This window comes from Hippichthys cyanospilos, chromosome 8 (genome assembly GCF_059441005.1).
Source record: "Hippichthys cyanospilos isolate Australia breed blue-spotted pipefish chromosome 8, RoL_Hcya_1.0, whole genome shotgun sequence".
Lineage (NCBI taxonomy): Eukaryota > Metazoa > Chordata > Actinopteri > Syngnathiformes > Syngnathidae > Hippichthys > Hippichthys cyanospilos.
The window spans coordinates 6,100,149-6,119,945 of record NC_142376.1 but is presented as its reverse complement, the minus strand read 5'-3'; the positions used below and the strand labels follow the sequence as shown (position 1 = coordinate 6,119,945).

The window sequence follows — 19,797 nt, the reverse complement described above, 5'->3', positions numbered from 1 at the left end:
GAAATGTGAGAATCGTTGCAAATTAAAATTTTCGACGTTTTAATCACATGTTGGAAATTTCAGCTCCCTAGTGTTTTTTTCCATTGATTATTTTAAGATATCTTAATGAATAATTTCCATAATTTGTAACTTTACGCCACTAGGGTTAAAAAAAAAAGCGCGGCCAACATCCACTTGCGCTCATCTCCCATATTGGTCATGGCGCTATCCGCCATGACCTCAGAGTGCAGGTCATGCGCCACCAACGCCAGGAAGTGCACATCTGAAACCTTAACCACAAAAGTCAAGTTTCCCTGCAGGTGGTTTCACAGAAATGTGTTGCATTTTGGTAATAGGAAAAAATACCACTTACCGCGCCTTCAATTCGCTGGAATCCTTCCTTTCTTTCATGATGGGGGAGGGGGGGGGGGGGGCAAGGCAGCAGCTGCAAAGCGTTTCTTCACCAGCCCGCGGTCACACCCTCGCTCTCACCGTCCCGTGATGTCGATGATGTCATGGGACTGACTCAGCATTATGGAGCTGCCACTACAAAGACAGAGAGGGGAAAAAAAAAAGAAAAAAAAATGGAGACGTTTCAAAGACATACAAGTTGGAATTCATCCCCATGGGGGGAAAATACACTAGTCACAAAAAGTGAGCTTGCAAGTGTGAGAAAGTTCACGATCAACTATAAAATGCAGGTGAACTCAACTTGACCTTCTGTAAACTTTTGAGCTACTTTTTACGCTGCTTGCCATTCTCGAATTAAGAGTCGACTGGCAAAATATTTCAAATGCGGTAAAGGTTATGCTACATTTAAAGGCGAGCTCTCTATACCACAATTTAGCAATATGTTGCTTCATGTTCTAATTCATTTGCTCTTAATTTGAACAGATAATGGACTGTCCTTCTCACAGCATTAAAATGCATTAAATTAGATTTGCTAGCAGCTGCGGGAACCCAGTTAAAATCTTACATACGATCTGTAATCAGACTACTCCCAACTTCCATGAATAATTTAAACATGAGTGTTGTAATTGTGACCATGACAATGCACATCCATGTAAAAAAATAAATGCAAACAACATTTTATAAAGGAGACACTATAACACAGTTGAGCATTAAGTTGCTTCACGTTCAAATTAATTTGCTCTTAATTTGAAAAGAAAAATGCACTGTTCTTCACACGGCGCAACAAATATTTAGTTATATTTGCGGGGCTCTACAGAAACCTTGTTAAAATCTCATGTACCCCTATACGAGAACCACTACCATGCAGTATATCTTGGATGCAGAATCACAAATTTACATAATTCCCTTGAACATAATGTGGCTAGACCACATCATCACACTTACTGTCATGCTAATTTCATCATTTACAACATGTGGTAAATCTCCACACTTTTATTTTATCTAGAGGCTCGATAAAATAAGCATCGAGTAGTCTAGCTTTTAGACTGTTTTCATGCCTGGATATGTGCTCCTTATTTGCTTAGCAACAGGCTCTCAGCAGTTTTTAATGTCTGTGTGAATTGAAATGAGGTAAATGCAGTTTTTAGATGTCAACTTGAGCAAGGTGTTTCGTAGTGAGATTTGAGGGTGGGGCTTGCGCTGATCTTGTGAGCATGTGTCATCGTGGGTACAAAAAAAAAAAAGCGATTAAATTGTTCTTCCTGTTACAACATGCAGCCAAATATTTAGTCATACGTCTATGCCAAATTCACAGGAGTCACATTGTCAAATCACCTCATCCTTCAAAGCTTGGATTCCTAGACTCATATTCCATTATGCATTCATAATTTCTATTTTTGGCACTGTCGTGTACAGTCATTGGCTGACTATTCAGACACAAAATCACTGTCAATCAGCGCAATAGCAACACGGATCCGTTTTGATGACACTTGTTGCCTTCACAGGGAGAAACATTTAAGAACAGCCTCAGTTCTGGCAAACTCTAACATTAAAATTGAACAGACTGGAAAACATCTATCAATTTAAAACCGTAACAACATAAAAATAGGCTAACGTGTGTTTTTTAACACCAAGGAATAAAATGTTTTTGATATATAACGCCTGAATGCAAAAATGGGGTTTGTGAAGGCACTTTAGGGGTATGTGAGATTTTAACTGCTTTTGCAAGTATCAGCAAATCTATTTTAATGGATTTTTAATGCCGTGATAGTGACATGGCAGTTTTCTCTTCAAATTAAGAAAAAATCAATTGGAACATGAAGACACTTATGGGCAAATTGTGGTATAGTGTCTCGACACAATTAGATGATGACAAAAAAAAAACAATAACACTTCTGGAGTTGATAAATAAGACATGCCAAGAGATACCACTACAAATGTAGTTCAAAAGTTTAACTCCTTTACTACCACTGATGGCTCCAGATGTCAAAAATCTATTTTTACTGGACTGGCAGTGAATCAGGTCATTGGCATATAATCAAATGTAAAAATTCATGACTGATAATAAACAAACAGAGGTGGGAAACTTAGAATTTTTTGCTGGCCCGACATTTGTCATTCGTGATATTCCTGCCCCCTTTATGTCATCGTTCAGCCATCATTTTTTCAAGCCAGGTGGAATTTTAACCATCGGTCTGCCAGTTCGCCGGTGTATTTTTGCCCACACCATGTCTGTGGTTCCACAGTTACACTGCAATTGAAACACTACACAGTAATATAAGTGTAACACGAAAACAAAGCCAGCTGAGTGGTATTAACCATGGACTCCAGTACACCATCATGTTTATTATCCCACAACTGAGGAAATGCAGGGGACGAAAATGCAATTAATAATCATGTCCACTGGATGGCATTATCATACTTTACATGCCAATCAAATGGTGAATGTCAGTTCTCAAATATAACTGCCAGCCCTACAACAATAGAAGACGGTTTCATTTACATCTCTCACTGGGGCGGCTTTGTGGTAGAGTGGTCGTCTCCCAGCCGAAAGGCCGTGGGTTCGATCCCCCGACCATCAAGACCATGTCTAAGTATCCTTGAGCAAGAGACTGAACCCCCAGTTGCTTCTGATGCTGCGTCATCAGTAGGTAAATGACTAGTTAGTGTAAAGCGCTTTGAGTACCTTAGGTAGAAAAGCGCTATATAAGTGAAAGTCCATTTACCATTTACCACAGTCACTACAAGTAAAACAAAGTATTGCTGAGGTTGAATTAACTAAAAAAAAAATACCAAAAAAACTTTAAATAAGGAATTAAAAAACTACCATGCATTCCTGGCCAAGAGCTAATCAGAGAGAGAGTGCAAATTTGTTCTGCATTCATTGGTTACTTGAAAGAGTGACGGCATCCCAGAACGCTCTTATCAGCAAGAAACCTGAAACCAGGACTAAGAAAAGGAGCAACTACAAATAAATCTCTGGTAAAGTCAGCTGTGTCATAGCAGTGAGTAACAAGTAGTGAATTGAGTGAATTTACTCACTCAACTGAACTCAATATAACATATAAATTTGTCTGAAAAAAATATTTTGCAGGGGGGTACGTCATTGGAAAAGAGTTGAGAACTATGAATGTAAAACGTCGTTTTTTTGACTTGGTTCAGCCAGCTATAGAAAAGCAGGAAGGAGGTCGGACACTTACAAGCTTTTAACGCGGCGATGTGAACAAATGTGTCGGAGGAGTTAACGCGCTTCATCTTGCAAGAAGACAAAGTAGCGAGTCATCCATCATGACTGGGGTACATCCCCATGTCCCCCATGTGATTTATTCATCCAGGCAATTGATCAAGTGGAGTGCCTGGAGATTTATCCTAAAAGCCCTTTTTTGGCCAGTGTCAATTTTGCTCAATATCAAGTTTGCTTAGGCCGCGTAGAGTTGAGGACGTGACAAAAGCAGGAATGACAACGGCACTTTCTGGACTTATTAAAGAGCAGAGAGATTAATGGCATCGTTGACGGAGACCGGATTATAAATGGACGACGGTAATTAATCGAAAACACTCTTTGTGGGGTCGTTCATCAAAGTGTCAGACACTTGAGTGTATTCTTCATTGATGCGAGAATAGATATGCTTGCCTAAGGTCTTGTTTTGCGTGTGTTTTATTTAACTCGTGCGTTTAATGAAAACTACCTGAAAAAAATTAACAAGAAAAAATGTTTTTCATGAAAAAAATAGCTTTGAACGATATGTTTATCAAAGTAACTACAATCAACAGTACCAAAAATGTACATTTTTGTCAGTGTCAAAATCGATTGAATTTGAATACCGCCGGATTATAAGGCGCACCCTCAATTAATGACATATATTAAAACTTCTTCAATCTCAATATTGTAATACTCAAAGTAATAACAATAATAACAAATAATAACTAATAGCATAATGACTCAATGTCAATATGAGCAACCTCGTTCAACTGTAAACACACAAAAGAAACAGGTAAATCTTACTTTATCACTTCATTCCCCATCTACCAATACCAATCTCAATATTGATCCACATATAAGGCGCACCAGATTATAAGGCGCACCATCAGCTTTTGAAAAAAAAAAAAAATAGGCTTTTAGGTGCGCCTTATAGTGCGGAAAATACGGTTCGTTTATTTGAGTATTGCTGTAAATCCATACAAAAGGAAAAGCCAAAGAGCCGTTTGGGAATTCATGTTTAATTTATTACGCAATACTTCGTGACCTTTTATTTTTATGTGACACCCGGCAAACATTCAATATCCTCATGAGAGCCAGCCTATTCATTTGTGTCTACCGTTGTGTCCATTTTGTCCCAGCAAGACAGCAAAGTCAATTGTACCCCACACACAGACCCAGCTAGCTACACGTCAAGCTCGTAACGCATTTTTTAACCTTGTTGCCAATTTTTTCATCATTTATACATATTTTTCTCTAGAAAAAAGAGGCAGAGAGGTAGATGTCCTCTACTAAAAACAGTGACACATAGTAAGGTAACTGGAAAGAGTCAAATGATCTGGCTCGCTAAACTAAAACTAAAACAAATCTAATAAAAACAATACAAAAACAAAGTCCAGGATATGAGAAAAAAAACGAGGTTGCAGATGAGTAAATTGAGGGAACACATACGTAATGAGACGGTACAGATGAGTAAACTGAAAGTACAAATTTGTAAACTAAGGAAACAAAATAGTACGTTAAGGTTAGAGATTAGTAAACTGAGGCTACAGATGAGTTAATTGAGGTTTTAGATCCGTAAATTGAGGGAAACGAATGGTAAACCGAGGGTTTAATTTCATAAACTGGTGGTACAGATAAGTAAATTGAGGGAGCAAATTAAGACACCGAGCATACGCATTATTAAATTGAGGGAACAGATTAGTAAATTGAGGCTTCATATTTGTAAATTTTGAATGGAAATTAATAAAATGAGGGAACAAGATGTTAGACTGGGGGAACAAATTAGTAAATTGAGGGTACAAATTAGTAAACTGAGGGAACATATTAGCAAACAAAGGGAATAAATTAGTAAATTGAGGGTAAAGATTAGCAGATTGAGGGTAAAATTTAGCAAATTGAAGGTACAGATGAGTAAACTGTGGGAACATATTAGTAAACTGAGGGAACAGATTAGCAAACTGAGGGTACAAACAAACTGAGGGTACAGATTAGTAAATTGAGGGAATTTATTACTAAACAGAGGGAACAGATTAGCAAACTGAGGGTACAAACAAACTGAGGGTACAGATTAGTAAATTGAGGGAATTTATTACTAAACAGAGGGAACAAATTAGTAAATTGAGGGTAAAGATTAGCAAATTGCGGGTAAAAATTAGAAAATTGAAGGTAAAGATGAGTAAACCATGGGAACATAGGAAAATGAGGGAACAGATTAGCAAACTGGGGGTACAAACAAATTGAAGGAATTTATTAATAAACAGAGGGAACAAATTGGTAAATTGAGGGTAAAGATTAGCAAATTGCGGGTAAACATAAGCAAATTGAAGGTAAAGATGAGTAACTGTGGGAACATAGTAAAATGAGGGAACAGATTAGCAAACTGAGGGTACAAACAAATTGAGGGGACAGATTAGCAAATTGAGGGTACAGATTAGTAAATTGAGGGTAAAGATTAGTAAATTGTGGGTAAAAATGAGCAAATTGAAGGTACAGATGAGTAAACTGTGGGAACATATTAGTAAAATGAGGGAACAGATTAGCAACCTGAGGGTACAGATTAGTAAATTGACAGTACAGATGAGTAAATTGAGGCTACGGATTAGGAAACTGATTGTACCGATTAGTAAATTGAGGGAACAATTTCCCAAATTGAGGGTACACAGTAGCAAATTGAGGGTACAGATTAGTATTTTGAGTAAACGTAGTAGTAAACTGACGGAACATATTAGTAAACAAATAGTAACAAATTGAGGGTACAGATTAGTAAATTGAGGGAACAATTTCTAAAATTGAGGGTAGAGATTAGCAAATTGAGGGAACATTAGTAAACAAATAGTAACAAAAGAGTAAATTTAGGGCATTTACTAGCAAATTGAAGGTACAGATTAGTGCATTGAGGAAACAGCAGTAAACTGGGGGAACATATTAGTAAACAAATAGTAACAAATCAGCAAATTAAGGGTACAGATTAGTAAATTGAGGGTAGAGAATAGCAAATTGAGGGTACAGATTAGTAAATTGAGGGAACATATTTGTAAACTGAGGGAACATGTTTGTACACTGAGGGAACAAATTAGTAAATTGAGGGTACAGATGAGTAAATTGAGGCCTTACATCAGTAAAACAAGGGTACAAATGAATAAACTAAGGGAACAAATTAGTAAACTGAGGGTACAGATTAGTAAATTAAGGGAAAAATGAGTAAACTGTGGTAAAACGAGGGAACAAATGAATAAACTAAGGGAACAAATTAGTAAACTGAGGGTACAGATTAGTAAATTAAGGGAAAAAATGAGTAAACTGTGGTTACACATTTGTAAATTAAGGGGAAAAATTAGTAAACTGATGGGGAAAAAAAGAAAACAATATTTTTCCTCTGCCACCAGAGGAAACCATTTACAAAACTAAAAATCAAAAAATCAAAAAGCATAATGCATACAGTATACTATAGCATTGATTGAGAAAAAATGAAAAAAAAACTTTTTTAATAGACACAATATTAGGATAAGTAAACCTGGGGTTCAGTACGTACTGTACCGAGGTGATGGACCATTTCCCTTTGAGTACAGTAAGGGAACAAAATGCAAAACATAAAAGTGCTTTTCTTTGGAGTAAACAGGATCACATTTAACGACATTTAAAACGAATCATGAAAAACCTGAAATCTGTAAATTTTCCATACGAAAGACTCCCAAATATGATTTAGCTTTTTTTTTTATACTGTTATACAACGTTAGCTTTATTCCTTGATATATTGTCGTTGATTGTTTAGGTTGCGTGATGATGCCCCAAAAGGCTATTTCGGTTGAAAAAAAAAAAATCCATCTTGTGTGATGTAACTTGTGTTGTTTTGACACCAAAAGACTTCAGAGAAAATCGAAACAAAGCAGCTTCTTGTCACATCTTTTTGTTTTTCCAGGACCCGGTCGCCACTGCAGGCGAAGAAAGATGCCTCAAAATAAATGACCTCAGCTTTCATTTTGGTTTCGGCAGACGAGACAAACAACTTTCAAAAAGGTCAAAAACATGCATAAGAACAGAGATATCTTTATTATTTCAATTGGTAATTTTATTAAGTCACCCAATTCGATGATTGAATTTGGTCGCCTATTCATTTGTGTCCACTGCAGTGGACGTTTGTTTTTGGTCTCTATAATTTGACTCATTGGAAATACCCTACTAAGTCTTAGTGCTCAATAGAGGACATTGTGCCTTTTTGTGAGCCGCTCAACTGTCATGTTCCAATTCATTTGCTCTTAATTTGAAAAGAAAACACATTTTTCTATCACCGCATTAAAAACCATTCAATCACATTTGCTGATACCAGCACAAACCCTGTTAAAATCTCCCGTACCCCCTAAAAGGTCTTCTCGTACATTTGCTGCCACTCATCACATTAGCCATAAAGACAAATTACACATGAAGCGAGTGCGTCACCGAAGTTGACAAACGGCTCGGTCAAGCCAGTTCGGGGCCGCTTTGATAGATGGGACGATTTTTTTTTTTTTTTAGACTACTTACTTTAACGCCACTTCATCGTCGGCGGGTCAAAGGGCGAACGACGGAGAATGACGCGAAGGACAAGTCTTCCCTTGGCCGCTTATCACAATTTTTCTAACCTTTGCACGCGAGGCGTTTATCACGTTCACCTAGCGGGAACGATGCCAACGCCCTCATCAACATTTTGTTTTTGTTTGTTACTCAACTACAGATGAGGTAGGTGGCAATTTTGTTAAGAGGATTCATATTAGACGATGCTAGGTGAGTGCAGAGGATAAAAATGTATGGAGGTTTCAATCGTTTCCGTGTCGTTTGACGATTTTAAATTTTCACACCCTATCAATGAGGTAGCACAGTAAAAAAGCCTCAGAAGTGTTTGCTGTTTTTCCCAAGGGGTCAACACTTCAACATGAGTACAACAGTAAATGCACGAAATGTCTGTCTATCTCTCACTCACTCACTCACTCACTCACTCACTCACTCACTCACTCACTCACTCATGCAAGGTAGAAGTTCTTTAATTCCTTATTGAAAGACTTTTTTTTTTAGTAAATTCAACCTCAGCAGTACTTTGTTTTACTTGTAGTGACTGTGACAGATGTTAATAAAACCGTCTTCTATAGTTGTAGGGCAGGCAGTCATAAATGAGAACCGACATCCACCATTTGAGGGTCATGTAAGCTATGATAATGCCATCCAGTGGACATGATTATTAATTGCATTTTCGTCCCTTGCATTTCCTCAGCTATGGTATAATAAATATGATGGTGTACCAGAGCCCAAGGTTAATACCACTCAGCAGGCTTTGTTTTCGTGTTACACTTATATTACCGTGTTGTGTTTCAATTGCAGTGTAACTGGGGAACCACAGACATGGTGTTAACTTTAAGTGCGGGCGAACAGGCATGTCTTATTTATTAACTCCAGAAATGTGATTGTTTGTTTGTTTTTTGTCATCATCTAATTGTTTCGAGACACTATACCACAATTTGCCTAGAAGTTTCTTCGTGTTCCAATTGATTTACTCTCAATCACTGAGTGATTAAATACTTTAAGTGTAAATACTTTAAGTTGAAGTAGTGGGTAAAGATGTCAACTCTCGCTACAATTTGAGGACGTTATCAAGAAATTTGAGGAATTTTCCGAATTGGAATATCTCTAAAAATGTCATCGTCTTGTAAATTGTTTGGCATTCGTCCTCCGTTGTCCCCTGATTTCACGGTGTTTGGATGTGGTGATGTCGTCCTGCCATATGTTGACCGTGTTGAACGTGAAGGTCGTCTTCGCCATGTGGCTTTCATTTACCAACCCCGCCGTCCTCGTTCGGGGTCGAACGAGGACAGAAAAAGCAGCAGAAACTAACACGAGCGGCGCGCAAACACTTTGGCTGGCGTCCCGGTTTTTCTTTTCTTGGCAAAATGCTTTCGCTTCACAGAGGATGTGCTGACTCACTTGATGAACGTGCAGATAAAGTCGCAACGGAAAAAGAATTTCTTGATGGTTTTACCATACGCGCGTTCTTTACATGCATGTAAACTCACGAAACACAGTTTAAACATTTGATCCCCAAAAAACTACAAGTTTATATATTGTGGTCTTTCTTAATACAGATAAAAAAAAGGCTTCGGTTTTATAAGATTATGTGTGATAAAACCCCACTAATCTAAAAAATGGTATTCAGAATAACATTGTGTCAATTGAGTAGCAAAATACATAATTTTCATCTATTTTTCATCCATTTTGTCACTTGCTGTCGATTCAAAACAACATCATAGTTTTCGTGATGACCAATCATGGCTCAGCGTGCGATAATTTCATCACAGATAATAAGTGATCTTGGTGGAAGACTGGTTAGCACGTCCGCCTCACAGTTTGGAGTAGGGCTGCACAATTAATCGAATTTTAATCACGATCACGATATTGTCTGGCGTGATTTATGAAATGGATCCTCCGTGATATTATCGTTTAAAAAGTCAAACACTTTTTTTGATTGTAAGTCAAATCAAACACTTTGCTATCCTACCAACAGGTGGCATTGTTTCCCCAATGTCAATTGAGACCCATTTTGAAAAATTCGCTTGGCAAAAAAAATGGAATAAATTCGGTTTGAAATGACCGAAAATGACTAATAATCGATTAAAATTTTCTTTAAAGTAAATGCTGTGTTTGGTTCGAAGTCAGCTTATTTTTTTCGTTGGTTTGCACTCAGCAAGTAAGTTAGCGACAGGGAGATGCATCATTTTTGTTTTTTGGAATCAATAATGATTGGCCAGAGCTGTGGAGTACAATTACAAAGTATTACAAAGTATTGAAGAATTCCCCCCCAAAAAAGCCGAAAAAAAAAAACTAAAACATGTTTGCCTCATGATGAATACATTTTAAATTCATCCATTCTGCCTGTGTGGCGGACAATAGAAATTATTGCTATGCTATTATTAGCTAATGAGTGAAAAACCACAGGTAAGAACAAAAAAAATTGTAACAAAATTGTATAGTAACTGCTACTTATATATAATATCCAAATTTCATATAACATTACATGTAATATACATAAAAAAAATATACAAAGAATTTATTTACGTTTGAGTGACGTGACGAGCTATTTATGGCCATATTCCCTAGCGAGGGTAGCCTAGCCTAGCCCAGCCTTCTTCATATTTCTTGATTATCTCCAGCTTGGTTTCCATACTAATCATCTTCTTACTTCTCCCTTTAACATCACTAGCAATCTTGGGACCCATGGCTTACTAATTCAAGTTGGATTTAAGCGCTAAAATGCACACTAAATACAATATTGTACGCACTCACAATTCTTAGCAGACCAGCATATAGTGAAAAAAAAGGTGTAAAAAGGGGACAAAAAAAAACATCGGGGTGCAAATCCTAAGGTGAATAACAGTTGACGGGGGACACCCTGAACTGGTTGCCAGGTAATGGCAGGGCACCCAATCACACCTAAGGACAATTTTAGTAGGTCCAATTCACCTGCCATGCATGTTTTTGGATTGTGGGAGGAAACCGGAGTGCCTGCAGAGAACCCACCCGGGCTTGAGGAGAACTTGCAAATTCCACACAAGAAGGCCGGAGCCAGCTGGATTTGAACTCGCCTCCCTGAAATGCGAGACGGATGCGCTGCTCCTAATTAATTAATTTCGTGATCATTTTACAGTAGTAGAGATGACAGATTTTTGGTTGGAGTTGCCCAATATGTCCCTGGTTCTTTACTCCTTAAAAAAAAAGGGGAAATTTGGAGTATACCCACTTCTCATGGGGACCACTACAGCACTGCTCACTCCCCAAGAAACCGTCGCTACAACGCGAAAATGGCAACAAAACTAATAGCTAATAATAAAAACAATCTTTGTTTATTCATAATCTACTAAAATCATAATCTGTGTGAGTGCTTTGACAGCAGCGAATCATAATAAAGGATGAAAACATGACAGCCTTTTGTTTCCAATTTTGCAGCCTGGGGAAGGGGGATCAAAGCCATGTTTCCAGAACACATGGACATCGTTTCTCAAGGCTCGCCTGGGTGTGGCTATCCCGAGAAGTCGTTGTATTTCAAACGCCTGCAAGACATCTTCGTACTGAGGACTGGCGGGACATTAGAGTCTATGCCCTCTTCACGAGCAGCTGGTGAGACACATTCCTTTCCTTTTATTGTGTAGCAACCGAAAGCGCACGACTTTGACGCGCCGACATAAAATGCAAGCTCAGCGTGTTGAAAGAGAGACCAACATAAGATCTGTCTCAATTTTTTTACTCCTAATTCTGCGGAATGGCTCGGCGCAGAAATGGAGACTGGATTGGTCACTTCATTAGGTGTACAAGCACTAATACAAACATCATTACAATAATTCAGATTTTTTTTTTTTTCCCGGACCAATAGCAGTACTCGTACTTGTTTTTAATACCGCTGATAAAAAAAAAACACCAATACTACTAGTATTTTTGATTCAGAATATTTCCCCCCAAAATACAATGACCTCCTTATTCTACTTAAAATTAAATAATGGAACACCTTAAAATAATGGAAACATGGAGTGCGCAACCATTTGTATAATAACACCATAACTCCGGTGCTATTGTTAGCCTGTCAGTGAAGGTTTTTTTTACTTTTTTATTCATATATACATATATATATATATATATATATATATATATATATATATATATATATATATATATATATATATATATATATATATATATATATACAGAAATAAGTCTGCTCTGTGGGAATGACCCAAAAAAGTCATATAATAAACATATTAAAATTATATGCTTTAAAAGGTAATAAGATTCAATTTGATCCAATTTGGCTGATTTTCCCGGGGTCAAACGTCAGTTATGTGGAATTATTGTTTTAATCTTTCTATCCGAAGCACCACAAACAACCTGTCAGATGTCTTTTGACATCAATAGGCTTCTTACGCCGACGTTTCTTCGTCGGTTCCGCACACAGGATACTGTGGGATGTGAGTCATGGAGGCGTGGTTTGGCGTTCTCACCCGGTCTGTCTTTCGCTGGGCTTTTTATTGATTGTCTTGATGGATGGACACTGTCCACTTTAGCTAATTCACCCCCCACCGCCACCCCCAAAAAAAGGGGGGTGGGGGGGTCATTAAAAGATAGCCAGCTGCAATAAAGAGCTAGAATGCTTTGGACTCCTCACTTCCTCTCATCTTTTGCATTGGCGTGTGAGAGGGAAAGAAAAAAAAAAACATTGAGTCACATTTTGTATGACTGCTTCATTAACTATACATATTAAGAACATACCAAACAAAAAGTTTGAACCATAAATACGAATAAAGGAAGGAAGACACAAAAATGGCAGGGCATTGTGATTTTCTAGGAGTATTTTAGAAGGGATTGTTTGAAAATATTAAGAGATTTATTTAAGTCTCATATTGGTATTAGTTTTCGAATATAAACTATATATAGACTATTGTTATGATTTATCAATATTTTTTTTTAAATTGTGATTGACTCAACAGTTTTTCTCCCCGGCACTAAGACCGGTATTTATTAAAAATTTAACTGAGTGTCATACTAGTAGCACAAATTATTTACCAGGTAGTACAGTCACAAAGATGTAAATAATTGTAGTAGAATAATTGTAGTTTTGCCGATTATTTAAAAATGTTACCTTTATGTACTCTATTCACAACAGTGGTTTACAAACTACACTTGTGTCATTATTTATTACACATAAATATAAACCATAACCTTGTGTCCTTACATACATATTAGTACTAGTACAAAAAGAACTACTGTAGTTATAATGGGAGGAAGAGGAAGAATAATTAGTGGTCGTAACAATAGGAGGAGTAACTAATTAGAGTAGGTGCAGAAATTGTAGTTGTGGGTGGAGGAGGAAATAGTAGGTGTAGTGGAAAGATGAGTAATAGATGTAGTAGTATTAGATGCACGAGTGGGAGGAGTTTGGAGGGAAAAAATATTATTAGAAATAGTAGTAGCGGGAGCAGTAGAAAAGTAGTAGTATTAGTACTTCTTATGACAGAAAAAATATCATTACTAATATGAGACATGTAATTACCGTATTTTTCGGACTATAAGCCGCATCGGTATATAAGCCGCGCCAGCAAAAAGTGAGCAAAAAAAAAACACGGATTATAAACTGCATGTCAAAACATCAGATATTTATGCGGAAAAATTGTATATTAAAGTTTTAGACCTTTTTCGTTAATATTGATTCAAAACGTTTTAATTGCCCGCTTACAGCAACAGTGTCGACATGTAAACATATTGCACATAATTCTTATATACAATCATACATCAAATTACAAGTCAAAAACTTTTATCCAAGATCTTACTCATTTTATACTTTTTTTTTTAAACTTTTTAACACTATATTTTTAAAACTATACAAAACATTTTCTCAAAGTGGGGGTTCTTGGAAAAAACTCGTCGAAAAAAAAACAAAAAAAACAATGAACCGAGATTTTGACCTGTGGTTTTAGGCACATTGTTTCTCTACCAACAAAAATAGCGCACATAAAAATTCTCAAGCTGGCCCATTCGACTATTTATTCTATTTATCATCCATACTTAAGTAGAAATTTTGTTATTTGGGTATGCTCTTGCTTAAACAACAAAATTTATACTTGATGATAACTTTTATACATATTTTGGTGATCAACATTTTTTTAACCTAAACTCAAACAGTGCTTATCAGTACACTACTTTCCTCTTAGAAGTAGAGATTAGATTTCACACAAATCCATCCTGATAACTTTTGTTCATTGGGATGAATTTGCTGGCTAAAACAGCACATTTGAGTAAGGCTGCTTTAAAAAAAAAAAAAAACTGGTAAGTAGGAACCGCAACTATGTCACTTGAGTCATTTACATCAATTAAACCCCCTTTGAAAAACAATCTTGTCAACCTTTATGGGTTATTTCAGTACTGCTAGCTGCTAATGTTGCTAGCATCTAGCGATGCTTATCGCTGCTAGCTGCTAACTTCAAGATAATAGCTAGTGGCTAAATTATGCTATATTACAAATTATACAAACACGTTCCATAGTAAGTAGGGGACACTTGGAGAGGATCACTTGTTGAAAATGCAAATTTTACAGGGGAGTGAGAAAAGTATGTTGTCGCAGTGGTGATAGCAAGTAAATAGTAACTTTATTTATGATAATCAATAATGGTTCAGCGCACTTAAATAAAAATCTCAAGATTTATTCGAGTTTCCATGCAAATATTTGCACTCTAGAGGGTGAGAGGCGACACGTTTACAGCGACCAATCCCCGAGGGTGTCTGAGAGGCCCTTAGGGGTGGAAAGCATATCGTGTGAGATCATAGTTTGATACCTCCACTGGAGCACATTACAGTGAGCAACACTTGGTAAACAAGGAGGCTTTGTGTATAGGAAGGGAAAAGTCAAAGTCCACAGACTCACTGGTTAGTACTGGTTGAGAAAAAAAAAAAAAAAAAAAAAAAAAAGAAAGCCGACTGCAAACAGTGAGCCATGTGGAGGCCAAAGATGATAATTCACTAAGCTTGACTCATAAGACTCACTAACTGTTGCATTTACTCACACACACTCATATTATTAGCTATAAATAGATACAAGAAACGGCAGCGGTTCACAACAGGAACGCAAGTCTGGAGGGTTGATACAATGCTTGGTTGTAAAACGCTTTATAATCACAGAGTACTTTCATTGTGTGTTTATAAAAAGTTGATAATGTGTCTATTAACTCAATCGATGCCAAAAACAAATGTACATGTATGTACATTGACCAGACATACATTCCCAGGTATTCGCTTACAAGATTTATTTATTAATCCATCGATCAAATCATGACTCTATCTATCTATCTATCTATCTATCTATCTATCTATCTATCTATCTATCTATCTATCTATCTATCTATCTATCATGCTTAGCTAGGTAGCTAGAAAGCTAGCTAAACATCTATCTATCTATCTATCTATCTATCTATCTATTTATTTAATGTTTATTTATCAAACAAATAATATGGTAAACAGAGGTCTCATAATAGCTGGAACTGAATCTCAATTACAAAAAACATATTTACATGTCGTTTATATTTACATTCAGTCACAAGTATTTATTTACCATATTTATTTATTTATTTTTCAAATAATAGGGTAGGATAGTGTGATAATAGCGGGCACTGAATGAGTTAGTAATATACGTATATATGTGGAAGGCTTAAAGGGGAAGTAAACTGTGTTCTGTAATCCCACTCTTAACTCTAAACACAATATTTTGATGAATATTAATGGAATAAGAAACAAGCAGCAAAACACATGTTTTCACCCAACTCTGGGGCAGCCATTTTGTTCACTTCTGTTCGGGTTGTTTAACAGACTATATCAGCTGCAGCAATATTAGCTGTTTTGGCTGAAGATAAAGAATATATAAGAGAATTGTTGTGCTGCTTGTCTACGTGTGTTGCTATTGTGCTCAAAAAGTTTTACAACCCTGCCAAGTTGTTATTTCCTTGCCTGTCAATGGCATTTCCCATTATATGTTAGCATTATGCTAGCTTTAAGATAATGTTTGGTTACAGTGAAATTTGTGTCATTTCTTTTCTGTTTTACATCAACAGAAAATTTCGAGTGAAAGTCAAATGAAATACCTTTAGTTGTAATTCAAAGCAAAGGTCATATATCGGGTCACTCGTATCTCAAGGCATGACAGTACATTATTATTCAACAGTATTTTATCGGCTCTCGGAAAGAGACGGGTTTTTGAAAACAGCATAGCAAAAAAAAACGTCCGTCGACTCGGCGTCTGTCGTCACGCTGACGCCGAGCGACGCGTTGACTCACGGCCGCGCTCATCTGTGGAGATTATCAACAACTGGCCAGCCAAATTCATCTTTTCACATGTCTGAGACGGCTTGATTTGAATGTGTAAATGTCAGACAGTCGCTCTCACATGGTTTCCGCGTGCACGCGCATGCAAATCCAACAAGGGCAGACTACGGTATGGCTGCGTGTGCGTACGTGTTCCCACACACACGCGCTAGATTCTTCCATATTGTACTAAATCCCTATTTTCAAAAGTGCCACGTAATACTATCAAGATAATGATTATCTTTTATTTTTTTGTCGTTATCATTCACCAACCAACCATTTCTGGAAATAACCTTTTCATTCAGGCATATTTGTTGGACAACCATATTTTTCAAGAACTAAATGTACAAGGTGGACTGAACTATTTTAAATTGTCAAAGAAAAAATACACTGCACTCCAATTGCAAAACGAGTGATTTATGCTAATTAAGGGGTTGTAAATGTTTTATAAGCAGTTAAATAAAGATGTAAAGCCTCAAGTCACAGTTTTAAATGACCAAGCTTGAGGGAATTTTCAACGCACGTTTTACAGTAGCTGCATTGTCACAAATAAATGCTATCATATGGCATTATAATTTATTAACATTTCTGTGAAGCACAAACACTCTGCATGTATATAACCATAATATGACCTATTATCCAGTACTGTCACACACAGCCACGCTATAAATACACACTATCGAAATATAGTTTGTTATGGAAAAAAAATCATTTAAAAGCAGACTAATGGAAAAAAAACGAGCAAAAGAGAAATGAATATCCGCGCAACAAATTGCAGAAGTGCACACCCACACACACAGACACATACACTCAAATATAAACAAACGGCAGAAAGCACGACATGAGTATGCTCTCATATGATTAAAATACAATTCGGCAATTGTTGAGCTCCATCTGTGTCATTTGTAAAGGGAATTTTGTGTGGAATTAAAAAAATAATATCTCTATTTTCAGACATAAGCCTGATTTTATTCATCTATCCATCCATCTATCTATCTATATATGTATTTATATATAGAGCCTATAAATATATATCCTGGAATTCACGGTTCAATTTAATGTGTGTTGAACAATACAGTATAATATAATATTGTCAATATTGCGCATAGATGTCATTTTGAAAGTGACATGACAGCATTGGTCACTATGAAAATGATGCCTGTACAGAAATGAGAAAACATGCGTGTTACATTTACGCACACATAGGCGCACCTAAATATATAAACACAGTCATTTCATCCTTTAAAGCGCGTTTTTTTTTCTTTCTATTTTTTTTTCCAGTCGAAAGTGAGTGGGTTGTCAGAGAATAGAAAAGTCGATGAGGGAAATTTCCCCTCATGTTGATGCTTGTTATTATCGTTCCTCCTAAACATCACGCAGTTTCGCTTTGACTTTATTTTTGTGAAAAACATCAAGTCAGCTACATGCAATATAGACGCAAAATGAAAATGAGGGATTGATGTTTTGTGGGCAAAAGCGTGTATTTGAAGGGTGTATTTAAATTTGAAGTATCAGCTGTAGTCAACATTTATGCAATCTAGAGATACTGTATGTTAAATGATATGTTGGACAATATAATACATTTTAAATGTTGCATAATCACAAATTGACTTTGTAGGAAAAACTGTCAAATTTAAGGTGTATTTATATTTTATTCAGTCTAATGACAATTCAAGTTTAAAACTGGAAGAGATATCTGTGGCCTCTAAATAATTGTAGTATCAGATTGGTTTTTGTTTCTCTTTAATTGCAATTTGTATTTAAAATTGTATTAAATATATAATTCAAACATTTTATGATTTTATTTTTAGTTGACAAAACTCGACACTAAAAATGTTTTAGCATCAATTGTATGATGTTTTTTTTTTTCCAATTGTACTATTAGATATGTATGCAGTCTTTTATTTGGAATACCAATATCAAGTGTTATTAGGTACTTTTCATAAATATTTCATCATTTTAAAATATAACTTAAAAAGATCCTTAACTACATTTGATAGATTTTAAATCTAGATTGAAACCCAAACCGGAAAGTGTAATTGCTAAATATGTGGCTGTTGATATTAATTTATCAGAATTTTTTTTTTAATTGATTTTTTGGGGATCTCATTTGTCTTAAATTATAGATCATGTTCACACAAAAAGTGAAATTTGTCAAAAATTATGCGAGGCTATAAAAAATATTCTGTCCCCACGATCACGATTGGAGGCTCCATTTATGTCACCTCAAATAAGATCTTGTCTCAGTGAATCATAGTTTCAATATTACGAGGACATTTTTTTTTTTCCCACAAACAGACAAAAAAAGGCATTGAAATGATTATTTGTCTCATGCTGACCAACACACGAGTAAATTCACAGCGGGCGACGGCCGGGACTATTTGCACACCACAAAATTCACTCACATCTCAATTGAGCGAGAACATTTTTACACCACGTAATAGACAACGCAAAACGCACACACAGACACAAACAAAGAATGATTCATCATAAGGCAGCAGGGAAATTCTGAAGAATATGTGGGAAGTGCAGAAGTTCTTGCCACTTAAAGACGACGGGCCCGGAGAAAGGACGCCGCAGTGATCGGGTTTCAAAAGGTAGAAAAAAGGAAGTGGAGAAGAGCTCGAAATGACTTTTCCTAGTTCCATTTGTTGTCGGGGAAATCAGAACTAAAAAGTAACAACAATCGCTCACTTTCAAAAATAACATCAATATTTAAAGTATAATTACGTTTTTTTTCATCTTTTTTTTCGACAAAGCACCAACATACTTGTTTTGTTAGAATACTGCACCAACGCAACAGGTACACGCCTGATTGTGTTTACAAGTAGAGAGTGCCCCCTGGTGGTGAGTAAAGTAGCAGTTCAAACCCCAAATCAATATTTTGATAGTGTCTTCTTCTAGCTCCTTTTGTTTACTGGGAGATTGCCCTCTGGTGGCTAGTAAAACAACTGCAGATGACTCGCTCTGGATTATAAAACACAGGGTTCAAAGCATGAGAAAAAAGTTGCAATTTATAGTCCGAAATTTATGGTAATTTATGGTTTTTGTGTACTCAGTAGAAGCTATTCCAATAATGTCTTGTGTGGACGGGCTAGATGAAATTGACTTTGTTGAAATGCTGAGATAAATTGGACAAAACAGTGGACACAAAAGATTATGTTGGCTCTTGGTAGGATGTATCAAATATTATGTTCCAATTAATTTGCTACTAATTTGAAAAGGAAAAAATTTGCTGTAAAGTCATATAATCAGCTTTGACTAATGTATGTAAGTAATTAACCACTTTTGTTCAATATTGACTACTTTTGTACCTCATTAGCTAAAATAATTGATTACCTAAT

The 19,797-nt window shown here is 36.3% G+C and overlaps 1 protein-coding gene across 9 annotated transcripts in view; it reads right to left on the bottom strand.

Annotated features, from left to right (window-relative positions):
* Positions 1-19,797, bottom strand: part of LOC148419940 (uncharacterized) — a 62,998-nt gene that overhangs the window by 19,228 nt on the left and 23,973 nt on the right. For all 9 annotated transcript variants that reach the window (XR_015866470.1, XR_015866471.1, XR_015866473.1 and 6 more), the window contains exon 3: positions 353-525. Coding sequence is in view for 4 of the 9 variants with exons in the window: in XM_088422178.1 (XP_088278304.1) it covers positions 353-390 (38 nt within the window). In the remaining 5 variants the exon portion in view is untranslated. The remainder of the gene's footprint in view (positions 1-352; positions 526-19,797) is intronic.